The sequence below is a fragment of the Colias eurytheme genome, chromosome 15, assembly GCF_061535395.1.
Source record: "Colias eurytheme isolate Ceu_HAF_F1 chromosome 15, ilColEury1 Martin Lab GWU primary, whole genome shotgun sequence".
Taxonomy (NCBI): Eukaryota; Metazoa; Arthropoda; class Insecta; order Lepidoptera; family Pieridae; genus Colias; species Colias eurytheme.
The window spans coordinates 6,466,152-6,482,892 of record NC_142994.1 but is presented as its reverse complement, the minus strand read 5'-3'; the positions used below and the strand labels follow the sequence as shown (position 1 = coordinate 6,482,892).

Sequence of the window (16,741 nt, the reverse complement as noted above, 5' to 3'; positions counted from 1 at the left end):
GGAAGCTGTCATGAAATGATAATCTTATAGGGTCAACCGGGGCAAATGCAACTATGGGGCTATGGCAACTAGTTATCATAACTAATTTATTAGAGTTGTTGTAATATATCGCCACCTATGATTCAATAACTCAACGACTAATAAATCTTACAAGTAATAGATGGTACCACTACGATGAAAACTATTTGATTGATAGGCCATTGTGTCAAACCGCTATTTTGAAGTTGGTGTGCGTAAAAACAGGTGTCGAGTTTTACAGACAAAAAAATTGTTTAGGAGTGATTTTTTGCAGGTGTTTTTGATTGGACACGATTATCACAAGCCGTTAAGCATATTTCATTTATATTTTTAATGCGTTAGTTGACTCTATTTTGTGTTATTGATGCAGTTACAATTGCCTCATGAAAATTTCACTGTGGGGTTATTGCAACTGTGAGGTTAGTTACAATAGCCCCTTATATTTTTGTATGAAACTAAAAACACTAGTGATGTGACAGTGTCGATATTTTTATTATGTATCCTTCTTGGTAGTCAAAATATACTTTTTTTATGATTAATTAAAGAAGAACCATCGATTCTTCTTCGATATTATACCCAGAGACGGGTTCATAAGTAAAATTATAATTAGATAAAGCGTGGTTAAAGACTATAAGTAACTAAAAACGATAGGTAGGATAGTTCTGTGATTGTTCAAGTAATTTTTAGTTAACGGTTGATTAACTAATAAACGTATTTTGTTTGGTTTACGTTTTTAACAATATTTAACACAAAGAATATTATTTGTTCTGACCAAAAACTAAAATTGACTTAGTAGGTAGTACACTGTATTTTTTTTTGTTGCGATTTAAAGTGGTAAATCAAAGTAGGTACATGAGATTTTCCTCTAAATAATGCGGCGCCATCTACGATCGCAACGTTATTGTATAGATAACGTTATTGTATATATATATATATATATATATATATATATATGTCGTGGCCATATCGTAGATTTGCTCATTTCATGAAATGGCCAATTTAGTTTGGCCAGATCGTTAAATCGTCAACGTTTCACGATTTGGTCATCGACATTTGGCCAGATCGTATAAAATATCTTAGAGAGTCCATAAAACATTAAAAAATTCAGAATATTTTAAGAACTTGTTTATTGTATGAATGGTTTTTTCAATAGAAAACAGTTAGGTTAGGTTAGGTTAGACTTTAATAAACAACGCACGAGCCGAGCGAGCAAAGCGAGCGTGCCGCGGCAGCGGCCGGCGAGTGCCAGAAGCGCATCGCTTTTTAAAAAAGAAACAAAAATGGTCGCATTTCGTGAAATGGCCACCCACGTTTGGCCAGATCGACGATCTGGCCAAATGTCGATGACCAAATCGTGAAACGTTGACGATTTAACGATCTGGCCAAACTAAATTGGCCATTTCATGAAATGAGCAAATCTACGATATGGCCACGACATATATATATATATATATATATATATATATAGAATAATAAAAATATATCGATGAATAAGTTTTTTGCATTCCCCACACTAATTCTCTAACAAATAGTTGCATTTGCCCCACATTTAGAAAAATAATATTTTTCCTGAAAACTCGTCCTTGCTACACGGTAATCCAGTTCAAAATCCTATGAATAACATGAAATCTCATAAATATATTCATATTCGTTGTTTTATATGAAATAGAAGAAGAGCTATGGCAGTTAGTTGCATTTACCCCCGACTAGGGGTTAATGTAACTTTTTCTACCAATTTTAGGAAATATTCTCACTACCAGTTATTTATAAGACTACTGTATTGCTTGATTGGTTTAAAATAATCTTGAATAAATACAAAAAACAATAAATGGGTCAAATAAATGACCAAATATAAAAGGAGATAACTGCAACCGATCAAACTTGAGACTTGTTATTTTTTAGTTGCATTTGCCCCGGTTGACCCTATGTATTTATTATGTATCACGGGATAATTGTATTGTTATGTCTGTACAATACCCTTCTTTTTTCAGTAAATATTAAAGATCTTTTCACAAAAAATAAGCAAATACGAGAGTATTTGTAAATATGGACGTGGAAAAACGGTCGTTTAAATATGAAAAGGTTCAGATAAGGTTAAAGCTTTTATTGTAAGGACGTAAAACAGTGCGAGGGACAAATCAAATAATAAAGGTAAATTATATTATCTGAGATTGAAATTGCTAAATTTATCAAATAAAATGGAATCTTGTTTTGGATGAAACACTTTAACATATTCAGTTTTCTATAAATAGATACATTATAATATGCGTTGGTGTTTTACCCGCTGTACCTACTAGGTACCTACGCTTTAACATTTTACATAATACATGTTGCTCTGCGCGGTTTCACCAGCGGCCGAACCCGTGGGCAAACGCAAATACATATTTCTATAGCTTATACTACATAAGCTACATCACCGCCGAGTAATATCAAAATCCGTTCAGTGATTTTCCCGTGAAAGAGAAATAGACATACATCCGTCTCATAAATTTGCGCATTTATATTATTTTGTAGGATACAAGGATGATATAAATACAAAATATCGACTGCCTTTCTTATAGCAAAGTATCCATTACTTTGATATAAGAACTACAACAGTAATTAAATATTTTTTTAGTAATACCACAGAATACATAATAGTAGTAGCTAAACGCTAGTAATACTTAAAGATTATTCAAAACTAAACTTTATAAAGCAGCCTTAGTGCGCATTACGTCAGCTGTCACTTGTCAGTCAATGCAGATAAAGAGGGAAAGGTGAAAAAAAACGAAAGCATGTTTGTGAATTTTTTATTATTAAGTAAATACATAAGGCAACATCAGCCAAAAATAGAAGCTAAATTAATTGTGAAATAAAATATTATCTTCTAACTTAAAATGCCAGCCAGCTTCACTAGAAGGAAACCTATCATTGTTACAGTATAAAACAGAATTATACCTTTAATTAATACATTTTAAACGAGAGACATATAAGCAACATTTGCAGTAGTAAAAATGTAAGAGAACACTGTACAGTTCAATTAATAATAGGTGACAAACGAAATTAGTATATTAAAACTTTGAGAACCATCCGTGACATATTATATTCTCCTATACTTTCGCACCAAATACTTTCACATAATGTTACAAGATCATCACAATTTTATTACGGTTCTCTTACAAAAATATTAAAATATTTAGCAAGGACGACGATCAGGGCCCCGACGACGAGGCGCTGCTTTTAAGATGTTGTCCACGCGAAGAATAACTTCGGCCGCTTCAGCCGCTGATAGTAATACTTGACGCTTGACCACATAGGACTCTGTGATACCGAGTTTCTTCATGTCACCTACACGGCCGTTCTCCATGTCTGCAAGTAAAGTTGAACATTAAAAAAATAAAATAAAAATCGTTTATAATAAAAATCGTTTATTTGTTTCAAAACACAGTGTACAATCATAACCCATACAATGACACATTAAAATGTGTCATTTATTTTTTGGGGCCATCCATAAATTATGTCACACGTTAGTAGGGGGGAGGGTATCGTCAGGGTGTGACCTAGTGTGACTAGGGGCAGGGGGCTCAAAAGCTTTGTGACGTCACATGTGAAATTTATATGTGAAAAAAAAATTGAACTACAACTGTTTGTGTGACGTCACATAAGGGGGAGGGGGTTCTTAAAAATGTGACAAGGACGGGGGGAGGGGTATAAAATTTCTGAAATTTGTGTGACGTAATTTATGGATGACCCCTTTTATGCAGTTATTACTAAAAATTCCTTTTAGCATAATACTTTTGTACAATATAGAGAATATAAATATTCGAACGCATGCCACGTAATAGACTGTCGGTAAGCCATCGCAGTCATGGCCGCCCGCGGCCGAGCTAGCGGTAGGTACTTAGCGCGCAAGTACCTAACAAAAGCGGAGATATTTGTATTATGTACTAAAATCCAGTCGCGGAGCAGGAAGAATTTCGTACAATGACCTCTTTACCTACTGACAGTGGTCACAAACATTTTTGAATGAAGTGCAGTTTACATGTAATGTTTGGAGGAGAAAATGTTTTTACTAACTTATTAAATAAATGTGCTTTATTCATTTACAATACCTTATTAGTTATTTTTAATTTTTTCAATAAACACGATATATTATACGATACGTTTTGTCGTGACTCAAGGTCAATAAAAAACCACATGTAATCAAGAACAAACCTTACGCTCTCAGGTTTAAGGTTTAAAATCCCTGAGAACGGCGGTCATTGCACCTGTGCGAGCAAGACACATTATTTTTACGCGGGAGTGACAGTGACAGGTAATAACAGGTTAATGTACGAAATTCTTCCTAGTTCGCGTCCGGACTTTAGCAAAAATTCCCACTCACCAAGTCCCATAGTGTTCTCGCCCTGCGCGTGGTTCGCACGCAGCCTGGCGATGAGGTCGGCGCTGTCGTAGCCCGCGTTGTCAGCGACGGCGGCGGGCAGGCGGCGGAGGGCGACCGCGAACGCCTCAGCGGCGGCCGACTCCTTGCCGGCCGTGCGGGTCGCTGCGCGCGATACCGCTTCAGCCATTAACATCTCGCTGGAACCTGTTGCAAACAATTATATTGTTTATATCTTATTAATTTTATGTGTTATACCTCAATTAGCACAGTGTAGAAGACAATTTCATGTATTTGTATGGGAATTTGAAAAGCCCCTGTTCTGGCGTAATAGAAATTAGAAACCAATCCTTAAAGCGTTCTGACGATCATTTTTCTTTTTGTCATTGCGTACTAAGACCCCTTTTTTTTATAGTGGGGAAATCTTCCAAAGATACCCACGGCCCCCGGGGAAGGAGCCGTGGGTTATGTCGGATTCTTACCGACTAAAACCCCACTGTGTTCCGTCGAGCCGCTTTAATGATAGGGCCGCGGGTATTTGTTGGAATTCTTGTGGAACCGCCATCCTGTTACAAATGACCCGAAACACTGACGCAAAATTTCGGGTCATTTGTAACAGGATGTCGGTTCTACAGGGTCTTAGTACGCAATGACAAAAAGAAAAATGATGGTCAGAACGCTGATACCGGATACCTTAAGATACTGTAATATTTTATATCAGAGAATCTTAACTTAAAATATTATAGTATCTTCACCGTGTGTGACGCGCTTTATTAAGTAATCCAGTAATAATTAATATTATATTAAACAGAATAATACTTTGGCTGAAATAACAAAAAAAAAACTTAAAAAGTATAAATATTAACACATTATTAAGTTCACATTAGCTTATCGTTTTCATTTTTTACCTTTAAGGACGCATATACAAATTGACGCGCATCAATTTTACGTTTTGAGTCTTACTACTACACGTGCACGGCTCACACACACAGCGAAATGCGAGAAACGACGAAATTATGACTAAACTGACACGACTTGATAATTGAACTTATTTTTATTGCCATGTTTTTTTTTTTAATTTACTTTGATTTGTTTGTAACGTTGAATGGTCACAAAAGTAGATACCATTTACCTAATTTCATTGGACAGTGATTGATTGGTAAACAAGTACTTGCCAAAGTGTACTTCGAAGACGGCTACTGGAACTAATAGATGATTAGAGCTACGTGTACCAAGTTTGGGCTCATTTTGTTAGTTATGTTGAGACCTTACCTCCGGACTTGATGGAGTGACCTGAAGGTGTACTTCGAAGACGGCTACTGGAACTAATAGACGAGTAGAGCTAGGTATGCCGAGTTTGGGCTCGTTTTGTTAGTTACGTTGAGACCTTACCTCCGGACTTGATGGAGTGACCTGAAGGTGTACTTCGAAGACGGCTACTGGAACTAATAGACGAGTAGAGCTAGGTATGCCGAGTTTGGGCTCATTTTGTTAGTTATGTTGAGACCTTACCTCCGGACTTGATGGAGTGACCTGAAGGTGTACTTCAAAGACGGCTACTGGAACTAATAGACGAGTAGAGCTAGGTATGCCGAGTTTGGGCTCGTTTTGTTAGTTACGTTGAGACCTTACCTCCGGACTTGATGGAGTGACCTGAAGGTGTACTTCGAAGACGGCTACTGGAACTAATAGACGAGTAGAGCTAGGTATGCCGAGTTTAGGCTCATTTTGTTAGTTATGTTGAGACCTTACCTCCAGACTTGATGGAGTGACCTGCAGGTGTACTTCGAAGACGGCTACTGGAACTACTAGACGATTTGAGCTAGGTGTGCCGAGTTTGGGCTCATTTTGTTAGTTATATTGAGACCTTACCTCCGCAATTGATAAAGTGACCTGCAGGTGTACTTCGAAGACGGCAACTGGAACTAACAGACGAGTAGAGCTAGGTGTGCCGAGTTTGGGCTCGTTTTGTTAGTTATGTCGAGACCTTACCTCCGAACTTGATGGAGTGACCTGAAGGTATACTTCGAAGACTGCTACTGGAACTAATATACGAGCTGAGCTAGGTGTGCCGAGTTTGGGCTCGTTTTTTTAGTATATAATTTTGTTGTGGTATCAAATGCAAGTGGGTTTTCGAAAACTAGAAAGAAAATACTTTTATTTGGCACATACATATACTACTGATAGGTACTTGCAAATACTTTTTAAGTTCCAATATACTGAAACATTACTATAAATAAAATGTTGTGTGGTTTTATGAAACCACGGTAAAAGTGAAACTGTTCGAACGGTTCCGAACACTGCTTTGTGTAGCGCATGTCGCGTGCCGAGTAGGTATACCTACTCGGCAGCCGCGATACACGCGACATGCGCTACACAGACCAAAAAGTTTGAGACGATGTAATAAAAGTTTCACTTTAATAAAATCTATCAAAAATCTTATATCATACGTATATAACATGTATCTTTATTTATATCTAACTAGCGCAAACGCTACGTCCCGCAATTTTTAAATCTGTAATATCTTCGAAAATATTCACTTAAATCATACGGTGTAAAGGGCCATATAGATCTATATTAAATGAACAATGTATTTAAGGTATTTAATTGGTTAAGAATTAATGCTGTATTGGTTAAAATCGCTTCGAAAATTAGCCATTATTTGTCGTAAAAAGTAAATGACAAAAAAAAGTAATTGTGGGTTATCCATAAGAGATAGACATATACCATCGCGGACTTTTCCGTAGACTTTTTCAATGTGTACAATACTTAGTACATTATTTTGATAGAACTCGTAGGGTTCAGCCTGCGTTTGCAATGTAAGCGGAATAAATGTTATTATTTACGACATCACATTAGAAACCTCAAAAATAACAGTACTTTTCCACTATTTAATGGATGTTATTATACATATAAACCTTCCTCTTGAATCACTCTATCTATTAAAAAAAAACCACATCAAAATCCGTTGCGTAGTTTCAAATATTTAAGCGTACAAAGGGACATAGGGACAGAGAAAGCGACTTTGTTTTATATGTACTATGTAGTGATGATAGTGATAATATAATGTATCTATCTATTTATAATCAACTAGCGGTCCACCCCGGCTTCGCCCGTGGTACATATTTCGCAATAAATATAAAACATAGCCTATGTTCTTTCTCAGGGTCTAAAGATTATCTGTGCCAAATTTCATCAAAATCGATCCAGTAGTTTATGCGTGAAAACCATACATACATACAAACCTTTCCTCTTTATAATAATACTAGCGACCCGCCCCGGCTTCGCACGGGTGCAATGCTGATACTAAATACACTACAGAAAAATTGTGAACGTTGTATAGGTATAAAAATATAGCGGCCCGCTCCGGCATCGCAATTCGCACGGGTATAAAATACATAGCCGGGCGGCCGCAAACGCTACGTCCCGCAATTTTTAAATCTGTAATATCTTCGAAAATATTCACGTAAATCATGCGGTGTAAAGGGCCATATAGATCTATATTAAATGAACAATGTATCCATGGTATTTAATTGCTTAAGGATTAATGCTGTATTGGTTAAAATCGCTTCGAAAATTAGCCATTATTTGTCGTAAAAAGTAAATGACAAAAAAAAGTTATTGTGGGTTATCCATAAGAGATAGACATATACCATCGCGGACTTTTCTGTAGACCTTTTCAATGTGTATAATACTTAGTACATTATTTTGATAAAACTCGTAGGGTTCAGCCTGCGTTTGCAATGTAAGCGGAATAAATGTAATTTTTTACGACATCACATTAGAAACCTCAAAAATAACAGTACTTCTCCACTACTTAATGGATATTATTATACATATAAACCTTCCTCTTGAATCACTCTATCTATTAAAAAAAACCGCATCAAAATCCGTTGCGTAGTTTCAAAGATTTAAGCGTACAAAGGGACATAGGGACATAGGGACATAGGGACAGGGAAAGCGACTTTGTTTTATACTATGTAGTGATGATGCCACTTTGCGTTGTAATTTTATAACTCAAGAACAGGCTCACCTATCCAAACAAAATGTTTAGGCTTTTTTCAGACTATTAAGTACATGGTTTATGTGAAGTTTGGTAAGGTAGAGTAGTGTATAGTATGGTAGAATAGGGTAAAGTAGTGTAGAGTAGAGTAGTGTAGGGTAGGATAGATAGGGTAGGGTTATGTAGGGTAAAAGATAAAAAAATGGATAAAACTCAAGAAAAACAATTCTTTTTAATTAATTCTTAGTTTTCATTATATTACTATGGCAATTTGATGAATGTTCCTGTAGTTCCATATTTCTTTTGAATCTTGGATCGGTCAATTCTGGAAGGAGGCTGTTCTTATAAAATCGAATTAAATGTGTCTTCATGTTCTCCTTCAAAAATTGATCGTCATATCTTTCCGGTTGCCCTTCGGGTGTATCATCACGACTACCTTCACGTAGCTCTAATCGTCTATTAGTCCCAGTAGCCGTCTTCGAAGTACACCTTCAGGTCACTCCATCAAGTCCGGAGGTAAGGTCTCAACTCTCAACGTAACTAACAAAACGAGCCCAAACTCGGCATACCTAGCTCTACTCGTCTATTAGTCCCAGTAGCCGTCTTCGAAGTACACCTTCAGGTCACTCCATCAAGTCCGGAGGTAAGGTCTCAACGTAACTAACAAAACGAGCCCAAACTCGGCATACCTAGCTCTACTCGTCTATTAGTTCCAGTAGCCGTCTTCGAAGTACACCTGCAGGTCACTCCATCAAGTCTGGAGGTAAGGTCTCAACATAACTAACAAAATGAGCCTAAACTCGGCATACCTAGCTCTACTCGTCTATTAGTTTCAGTAGCCGTCTTCGAAGTACACCTTCAGGTCACTCCATCAAGTCCGGAGGTAAGGTCTCAACGTAACTAACAAAACGAGCCCAAACTCGGCATACTTAGCTCTACTCGTCTATTAGTTCCAGTAGCCGTCTTCGAAGTACACCTTCAGGTCACTCCATCAAGTCCGGAGGTAAGGTCTCAACGTAACTAACAAAACGAGCCCAAACTCGGCATACCTAGCTCTACTCGTCTATTAGTTCCAGTAGCCGTCTTCGAAGTACACCTTCAGGTCACTCCATCAAGTCCGGAGGTAAGGTCTCAACGTAACTAACAAAACGAGCCCAAACTCGGCATACCTAGCTCTACTCGTCTATTAGTTCCAGTAGCCGTCTTCGAAGTACACCTTCAGGTCACTCCATCAAGTCCGGAGGTAAGGTCTCAACATAACTAACAAAACGAGCCCAAACTCGGCATACCTAGCTCTACTCGTCTATTAGTTCCAGTAGCCGTCTTCGAAGTACACCTTCAGGTCACTCCATCAAGTCCGGAGGTAAGGTCTCAACATAACTAACAAAACGAGCCCAAACTCGGCATACCTAGCTCTAATCGTTTATTAGTTCCAGTAGCCGTCTTCGAAGTACACCTTCAGGTCACTCCATCAAGTCCGGAGGTAAGGTCTCAACATAACTAACAAAACGAGCCCAAACTCGGCATACCTAGCTCTACTCGTCTATTAGTTCCAGTAGCCGTCTTCGAAGTACACCTTCAGGTTACTCCATCAAGTCCGGAGGTAAGGTCTCAACTCTCAACATAACTAACAAAACGAGCCCAAACTCGGCATACCTAGCTCTAATCGTTTATTAGTTCCAGTAGCAGTCTTCGAAGTACACGTTCAGGTCACTCCATCAAGTCAGAAACTAAATATGAAATTTATAATCCCATAAGTATAAAATCTATAAATAAAAAAAATGCGTGAAGGATCAAGTTTATTAGGTGAAATATTTTGTATTCGTACAGTGATCTTTTCGTAAACGAGGAGCTGCTTACAAGCGTCACAGTGTCTACTCACAACGGCGGCTGAGCGCAGACTAAATTACTAAAATATTTCATTACAAATTGTTTTGCAATAATTCAAGGTAGTAACAAATAAAATAACCCTTATTTCAATGCAATAAGTATCACGCGTTACAGCTAAATATGTGAAAAAATAAGATTTGATTTTAATTTTTTTCTCAGCCTATTTGTAACATTTTGATAGTTTTATCTAGTACCTTTTTGAGTTAGACATGTCTAATTACTTAAAATATTTTTAAATAAATCAATTTGTTTTATTAAATACAAGAAAAATGTTCGTTTATTCAGCACGATATTGTCAATTTTGGGTGAAGAGGCAACGGAAATTATTTTTTTCAATATTATAAACCAAAATTTTCGACTTAAAATATAGTACCTTTTAAAGATTAAGGAGTAATCTATTTATGGTAATTATTAGTTAAATTTGGTTTTGTACTATTTCGCCGCAAAATGCACCGAAAAACTGCGTATTTTTGTCAGATTCGTAAACGCGTCCTTAACCCATTGAGCCCCAAACGGCCCGATCGGTCCACGACACAATAGATTTTCTATTGTGTCTGTGATTCCAGGGCCTGAGTTATTAACACACACACACACACACACACACAAACATACTTAACAACATACCTCCTCCAAAGATAACTTTCGGCTCCTTGACAGTGGCAGCGAGTACGCACAGCGCGTCGTGCAGCGAGCGCTCTGCCTCGTCGATGACCTGCTGCGTGGCGCCGCGGATCACGATCGTGCACGCCGCGCCCAGCTCCACGCCCGAGAAACGGATGAGGCACTCGTCTCCGATCAGCACCTGTATAATATTATAAATAACTAGCTTTCCGTCCGCGTTTTCAAAGAAAAACCCGCATAGATCCCGTTCCCGTGGGATTTCCGGGATAAAACCTATCCTATGTGTTAATCCACGCTGCCCTCTATATGTGTGCTAAATTTCATTGTAATCGGTTCAGTAGTATTTGCGTGAAAGAGTAACAAACATCCATACATCCATACTTACAAACTGTCGCCTTTATAATAGTAGTAGGATAAGAATAAAGCATCGACAACACAACCAACTATTGCGTGAAAGAGTAACAAACATCCATACATCCATACTTACAAACTGTCGCCTTTATAATAGTAGTAGGATAAGAATAAAGCATCGACAACACAACCAACTAGACGCCTAATAACAGACGAACTGTTTCTGTCAACGCATGTGTCGCTGCCATACGAAACGCAACTATCAGTTTCGGCCAGTTCCGTGATCTGTTAACACGTCCGAATAAAATATTAAAAAAAAAAGAAATAATGGCTCCTTGTAGTATTAATTGGTGTGGTAAAACGAGTAAGACCTCAAGTTTGCAGAAGGGATTACTTTTCATATTTAAGTAGTTTGTTTGCGTATAATTTAAATATGATTATGTACAATATTTTATCGGAGTTCTTTTTACGCTGGTACTGGTCAATTAACAAAGCGCGTCGATTATAATTGCATCTCTTTCTTTCGTATGCACCTGATGTCGCATCAAAACTTAATAAACTACACTATAAAATGTCTCCGACTTCAGTAAGACCTCATCCAACTCTTTCCACTTGTTTTCTATCTGCTGATCAAATATGTATGGTAATATTTTCTTAATAAATTGAGATTATGTGTTGGTTTGATGAATGAAAATAATTGAATGCTACCTGGCATCACAACGACTCAACTCGCATAGTACCCCAGTAAAAAGCTTTTGTGCTAATCCAGATCCTATATCTACATATTTATTTAATACCAAATTACATACATATTGCCAATCAGCTCTTTATGCATAACAATGACACATTCATACATTCTTACAATTTTTGCTTTTTATAATATTGATTACCATCTTAGTTTACAATCTAAGAATAAATGAACACAAGGACATTTCAATTTCTTGATTAAAACAAAAAGTACCTGTTCAATAACTTTGCAGTGTCCCAGCTTGACTTTGTCGGGTGAATCAAATGTAGATACAATTTCTCCTCCAGTTACAAGAGCCAAACGTTCAATGCCGTCAAAGTCTGCGTGTTCGATAGCCATAACACCAGCATCGGCAAATAATTGTTCTGGGTAGTTGTAGATAAGTTGTCTGAAATAAAATACAAAAATGTTGTGTGTTTTTATGAAACCACGGTAAAAGTGAAACTTAGGCACAAAATTATCGTATTTGTACGATAACTATAATCGTACGGTTCGACCGTCACGCGACATGCGCTACACAGACCAAAAAGTTTGAGACAATGTAATAAAAGTTTCACTTTAAAAATATAACAATAGGTAGACACACTTGCACTGTTTGAAATCTTCAAAATGATAATAAAATTCTAACTATTGGTATTTAAGTAATTGGCATCTATACTAATATTATAAAGCTGAAGAGTTTGTTTGTTTGAACGGGCTAATCTCAGGAACTACTGGTCCGATTATAAAAATTATTTCGGTGATAGAAAGCCCATTTATCAAGGAAGGCTATATATCATCACGCTAAGACCAACAGGTGTGGACCACTGCAGGTAAAACCGCAGGGCAGAGCTAGTTAATTATAAACATCATCAGATGTTCCATAGATTAAAGATAAATTTACTACTGAGAAGAGACCTAATAATTAATTATAGAGGATTAAAACTCCTTACTATACCTATAAATCCATAAAATGTTATTTTTAGTGTTTTTCTGTTAATATTAATAAACTACACAATAGGTAACCTTTATAATATTTGAAGGAAATATGAACAAACCTGTTAATGAACACATTGCACTTGTGAGCTAAAATTTTGTTGACTTTGTCCTTCATTTTCTCTTTCTCGGCTACTTCAAGTTCTGCAATTTTGGCCATTGAGTCCACTTTGATTGTTGAACCAAAAACTTTAATTTTGTCAGTGTCCATGGGTGTGTTTGCAATCAGAATGTTAGCATTTTCAATCCGTTTGGGTTGATGTACTCCCACCTTTAATCAAAGTATAACATGGTGTATAGCAGAAAGACACAAAAATCAACGCTAATATTTTTTTATGCAAAAGTATTTTATACCTTTTTATTTAAAAGGAACCCTTCGTCCAAAAATGATTCTTCGAGAACACCACCTGATATCTTGATAATTTGGATAGCCTTCAAATTGCCTGAACCTTTGAGCCTGAGAACTGCATCTACAGCTAATTTTGTGAAATGTCTGTAAATTTTAAATTAAAATTATAGTTTATTTGAATCAGTTGATGTTTCAATTTTACTGTGTTAAAAATATGAATTGAAATTGTATGCTATAAATATGAATAATTTGAACGGTTTAATGGTTATTATAGAAAATATAAAATGACTCACTCTTTGTGGTTGGACAGAATTTTGGAACTTAAAGTTGTGCGAGCAATATTTTCCAAGTCTGCCCTGAGTGCTGCTTCATTGAAATTCTTCTGGTGATCAAAGCTAGCATCAGCCAAGGCTTGCTTAGCGGCTTCAACAGCTATGCGCCATCCAGCAATTATTGTTTGAGGATGTAGCTTTTGCTCTATCAATTTTTCTGCCTCGCGTAGAAGTTCAGCAGCTATAAAATTTGTTTCGTAAGTTTTTATATTATTTTAGAATATTAATAAAACCAGCTATTGATATTTTTATTATTTATTATATCTAGTATTGTATATAAAGTATATGTTACTAGAAACAACAAATTGAAATTATCATTACCCAAAACCGTAACTGATGTGGTTCCATCTCCTACTTCATCATCTTGAACCTTCGACATATCCACTAAAATTTTAGCTGCGGGATTGTCTACGCCCACAGACTTCAAAATAGTAGCACCATCATTTGTTACTTCAACCTGACATAAAATGTAAGGAATAAAATATATCTGAAGTCAAATGTATATTGTAACATTTGTTAATAATACATTTATATGTTTTACCTGTCCAGCGTTTCGCCCATAAGATACTAAAATTTTGTCCATTCCTTTCGGACCAAGGGTGCTTTTGACTAAGTCTCCAATAGCGATTGCCCCGATGAAGCTGGACATACGGGCAACCTCGGCTTTTTCTTCTTCAGCCTCATTCTTCAATATTCTGATAGGATTTAGTGATACCTACAAATAATTTTGACAAAAATCACAATTTAGTAAACATGTGCAGCTGAACCCGTAAGTGATGGTTATTACGGAAAATATCTTGATCTCCTCAATATAGAGAATATTATGAAATTGAGAAAATTTAATCAAAAATAAACTCACCATTTTTAAATGCTTTTCTGTCACTAATTTCTGTAAAAATTATAATATTGAAAAATAATTAATAACCAACAACGCACCGCTATCACGAGAAACATGCGAGAAACTCTTCTTAACTTTTTTTTTATTGAACTACAATTTTAAACTTCTTTGTCTGGATACTAGACATAGACAAAGAAAAATTACAAATACGAGCCTTTTTGTTCTTAACTCTGAAACATCACAATATGACAAAAAAATATATTTTATACTTAATTTTTAATTAACATATTCTATACTAATATTATAACGCTGAAGAGTTTGTTTGTTTGAACGCGCTAATCTCAGCAACTACTGGTTCGATTTCAAAAATTCTTTCGGTGTTAGATAACCCATTTATCGAGGAAGTCTATAGGCTATCATCACGCTACGACCAACAGGAGTTGAGCCACGAGCGTGTAATCGCGGCGAGCAGCTAGTTAAATTATAAGTGTTAAAAAATGATCTCACCTTAATTTTTGTGTATGCTGTCTCATAAATCTAGTTACGCGCAAAGTACACGAAATAGAAGAGGAAGAAAGCTACCTAATAAAAATAAAACAAATTAAGTAACCATGAATTATTGGTTGAATTTAGGGTAGAAAAATTGATAGAATGTGTTTTGTGTGGTGGTGGGTGTTTTGTTTATATTTTTTATATCATGGAAACATTACATTATTTTCATTTGACTGACTACTGAGTCACATTTAGGAAATGTGTCATTATTTGATTATCTATGGTATCATTTTCTGTTCTAGAACGCCATATTTTTGTGTATAATTTTTATTTGTGACACGACAAAAAAATACCAAATATAATACCTTGCTATTGAGATTAATAAGTATTAAAAATGGAAAACCAAGGTGGAACTTCTGGACCTAGAGTAAGTGATAAACGATTAGCACAAACACAAGCTAAGGTAGATGAAGTCGTTGGTATTATGCGTGTTAATGTTGAAAAAGTATTGGAAAGGGATCAAAAGTTGTCTGAATTGGACAATCGTGCAGATGCTCTTCAACATGGGGCTGCACAGTTCGAACAGCAAGCTGGTAAGCTTAAAAGAAAATACTGGTGGCAAAATTTAAAGATGATGTTGATTATTGGTGCTATAGGCGCAATCCTTCTGATCATTATTATTGTATGGGCTACATCTGGTTCGAGTTCATCATCAAATGCTCCAGCGGTTACCCCAGCTCCTGAAGCACCTGCAGGACGATAAATAACAACACAGTTCCCATGAACTATCTTGAAAAAGGCTATCACAAAGGTTTTTTCAATAGTACCTTGACTGACGAAATAAAACTATTTTTTAACAATTTACTCTTCATAACCAAAAGCCTGCACATATTATATACAAATATTTCTTACAATTTTTACATAGCAACTTTTGATAAAGCATCTACTTCATAAAATTTTATGTGTATGGAATGACCAGTGTTAATATTGTTATATCATAAAGACTAATACTATATATTACATAATTAAGTATTGATTTAATGTTGCTTTAAAATTTAAATTGATATAATAAGGGTGTGTTGCACCAAATACGGTGCAATCCACCCTTAATGTTGAATGGTGTAGCTGTACACTTGCTAAATAAGCCAATCTGTAATATTGTTATTTTTTTAAGTAAATAATAGGTTAGGGAAAGCAAAAAGGCGAATGCGATTTTTGTAAGCTAAAACAAATATAAATTTTGATGTTTGATACAAAATTGTTGCTTTACATGTTGTTATTGACGGTTACTAAAAATTTAAACTATGTTATGAGCACAAAATGTATTGTATTACTAGCACAAATTTTTAAAGAGTTTTAAAATATTTCTATGGGTTTTAAACTTTCAAGAATAAAACAGGGTTGAATAGATTGCAGTCTTTTTGGACATAATATATATTTGCTAAAACATGCGCCAAGTTTTCAAATAGGGCAAGTAAAAACTATAACATCCAAACTAATGCCAAGCAAAAGTTTGCCTTTAAAGATAAAAATTAAAAATATTATATGTACTATATACACTCTTGTTTAATTTTCTAAGCTTTTTCATACAGTTTGTTGTAAGGGACCAACATTTATTTGTAAGGATTTGGATCCAAACAGTTTTTCAATGTCTCCTGACCACAAGTTGATGTTGTAAACCTAATCCAAGAAATAATCATCTCTTTATATTGTAATATTGTTGTTTATATTGTAAAAGGTGGAATAAATGTATGTATTATTCAA

At 35.8% G+C, this 16,741-nt stretch overlaps 2 protein-coding genes across 2 annotated transcripts; one reads left to right on the top strand and one right to left on the bottom strand.

Moving 5' to 3' along the window:
* Window positions 1-2,793: 2,793 nt before the first annotated feature.
* On the bottom strand, window positions 2,794-14,646 carry CCT2 (chaperonin containing TCP1 subunit 2). Its single transcript, XM_090109783.1, has 10 exons — window positions 14,507-14,646; window positions 14,189-14,362; window positions 13,969-14,104; window positions 13,609-13,828; window positions 13,321-13,459; window positions 13,029-13,237; window positions 12,205-12,379; window positions 10,896-11,073; window positions 4,382-4,585; window positions 2,794-3,366 (listed from the first exon to the last, which is right to left on the bottom strand). Exons 1-10 carry the CDS (start codon window positions 14,507-14,509, stop codon window positions 3,194-3,196), a joined length of 1,611 nt encoding a protein of 536 aa, XP_089965909.1. The 5' UTR covers window positions 14,510-14,646; the 3' UTR covers window positions 2,794-3,193.
* A 533-nt stretch (window positions 14,647-15,179) lies between these two features.
* LOC149902349 (synaptobrevin-1-like) lies at window positions 15,180-16,741 on the top strand. The gene has a single exon (XM_090109784.1). It carries the CDS (start codon window positions 15,372-15,374, stop codon window positions 15,738-15,740), a length of 369 nt encoding a protein of 122 aa, XP_089965910.1. The 5' UTR covers window positions 15,180-15,371; the 3' UTR covers window positions 15,741-16,741.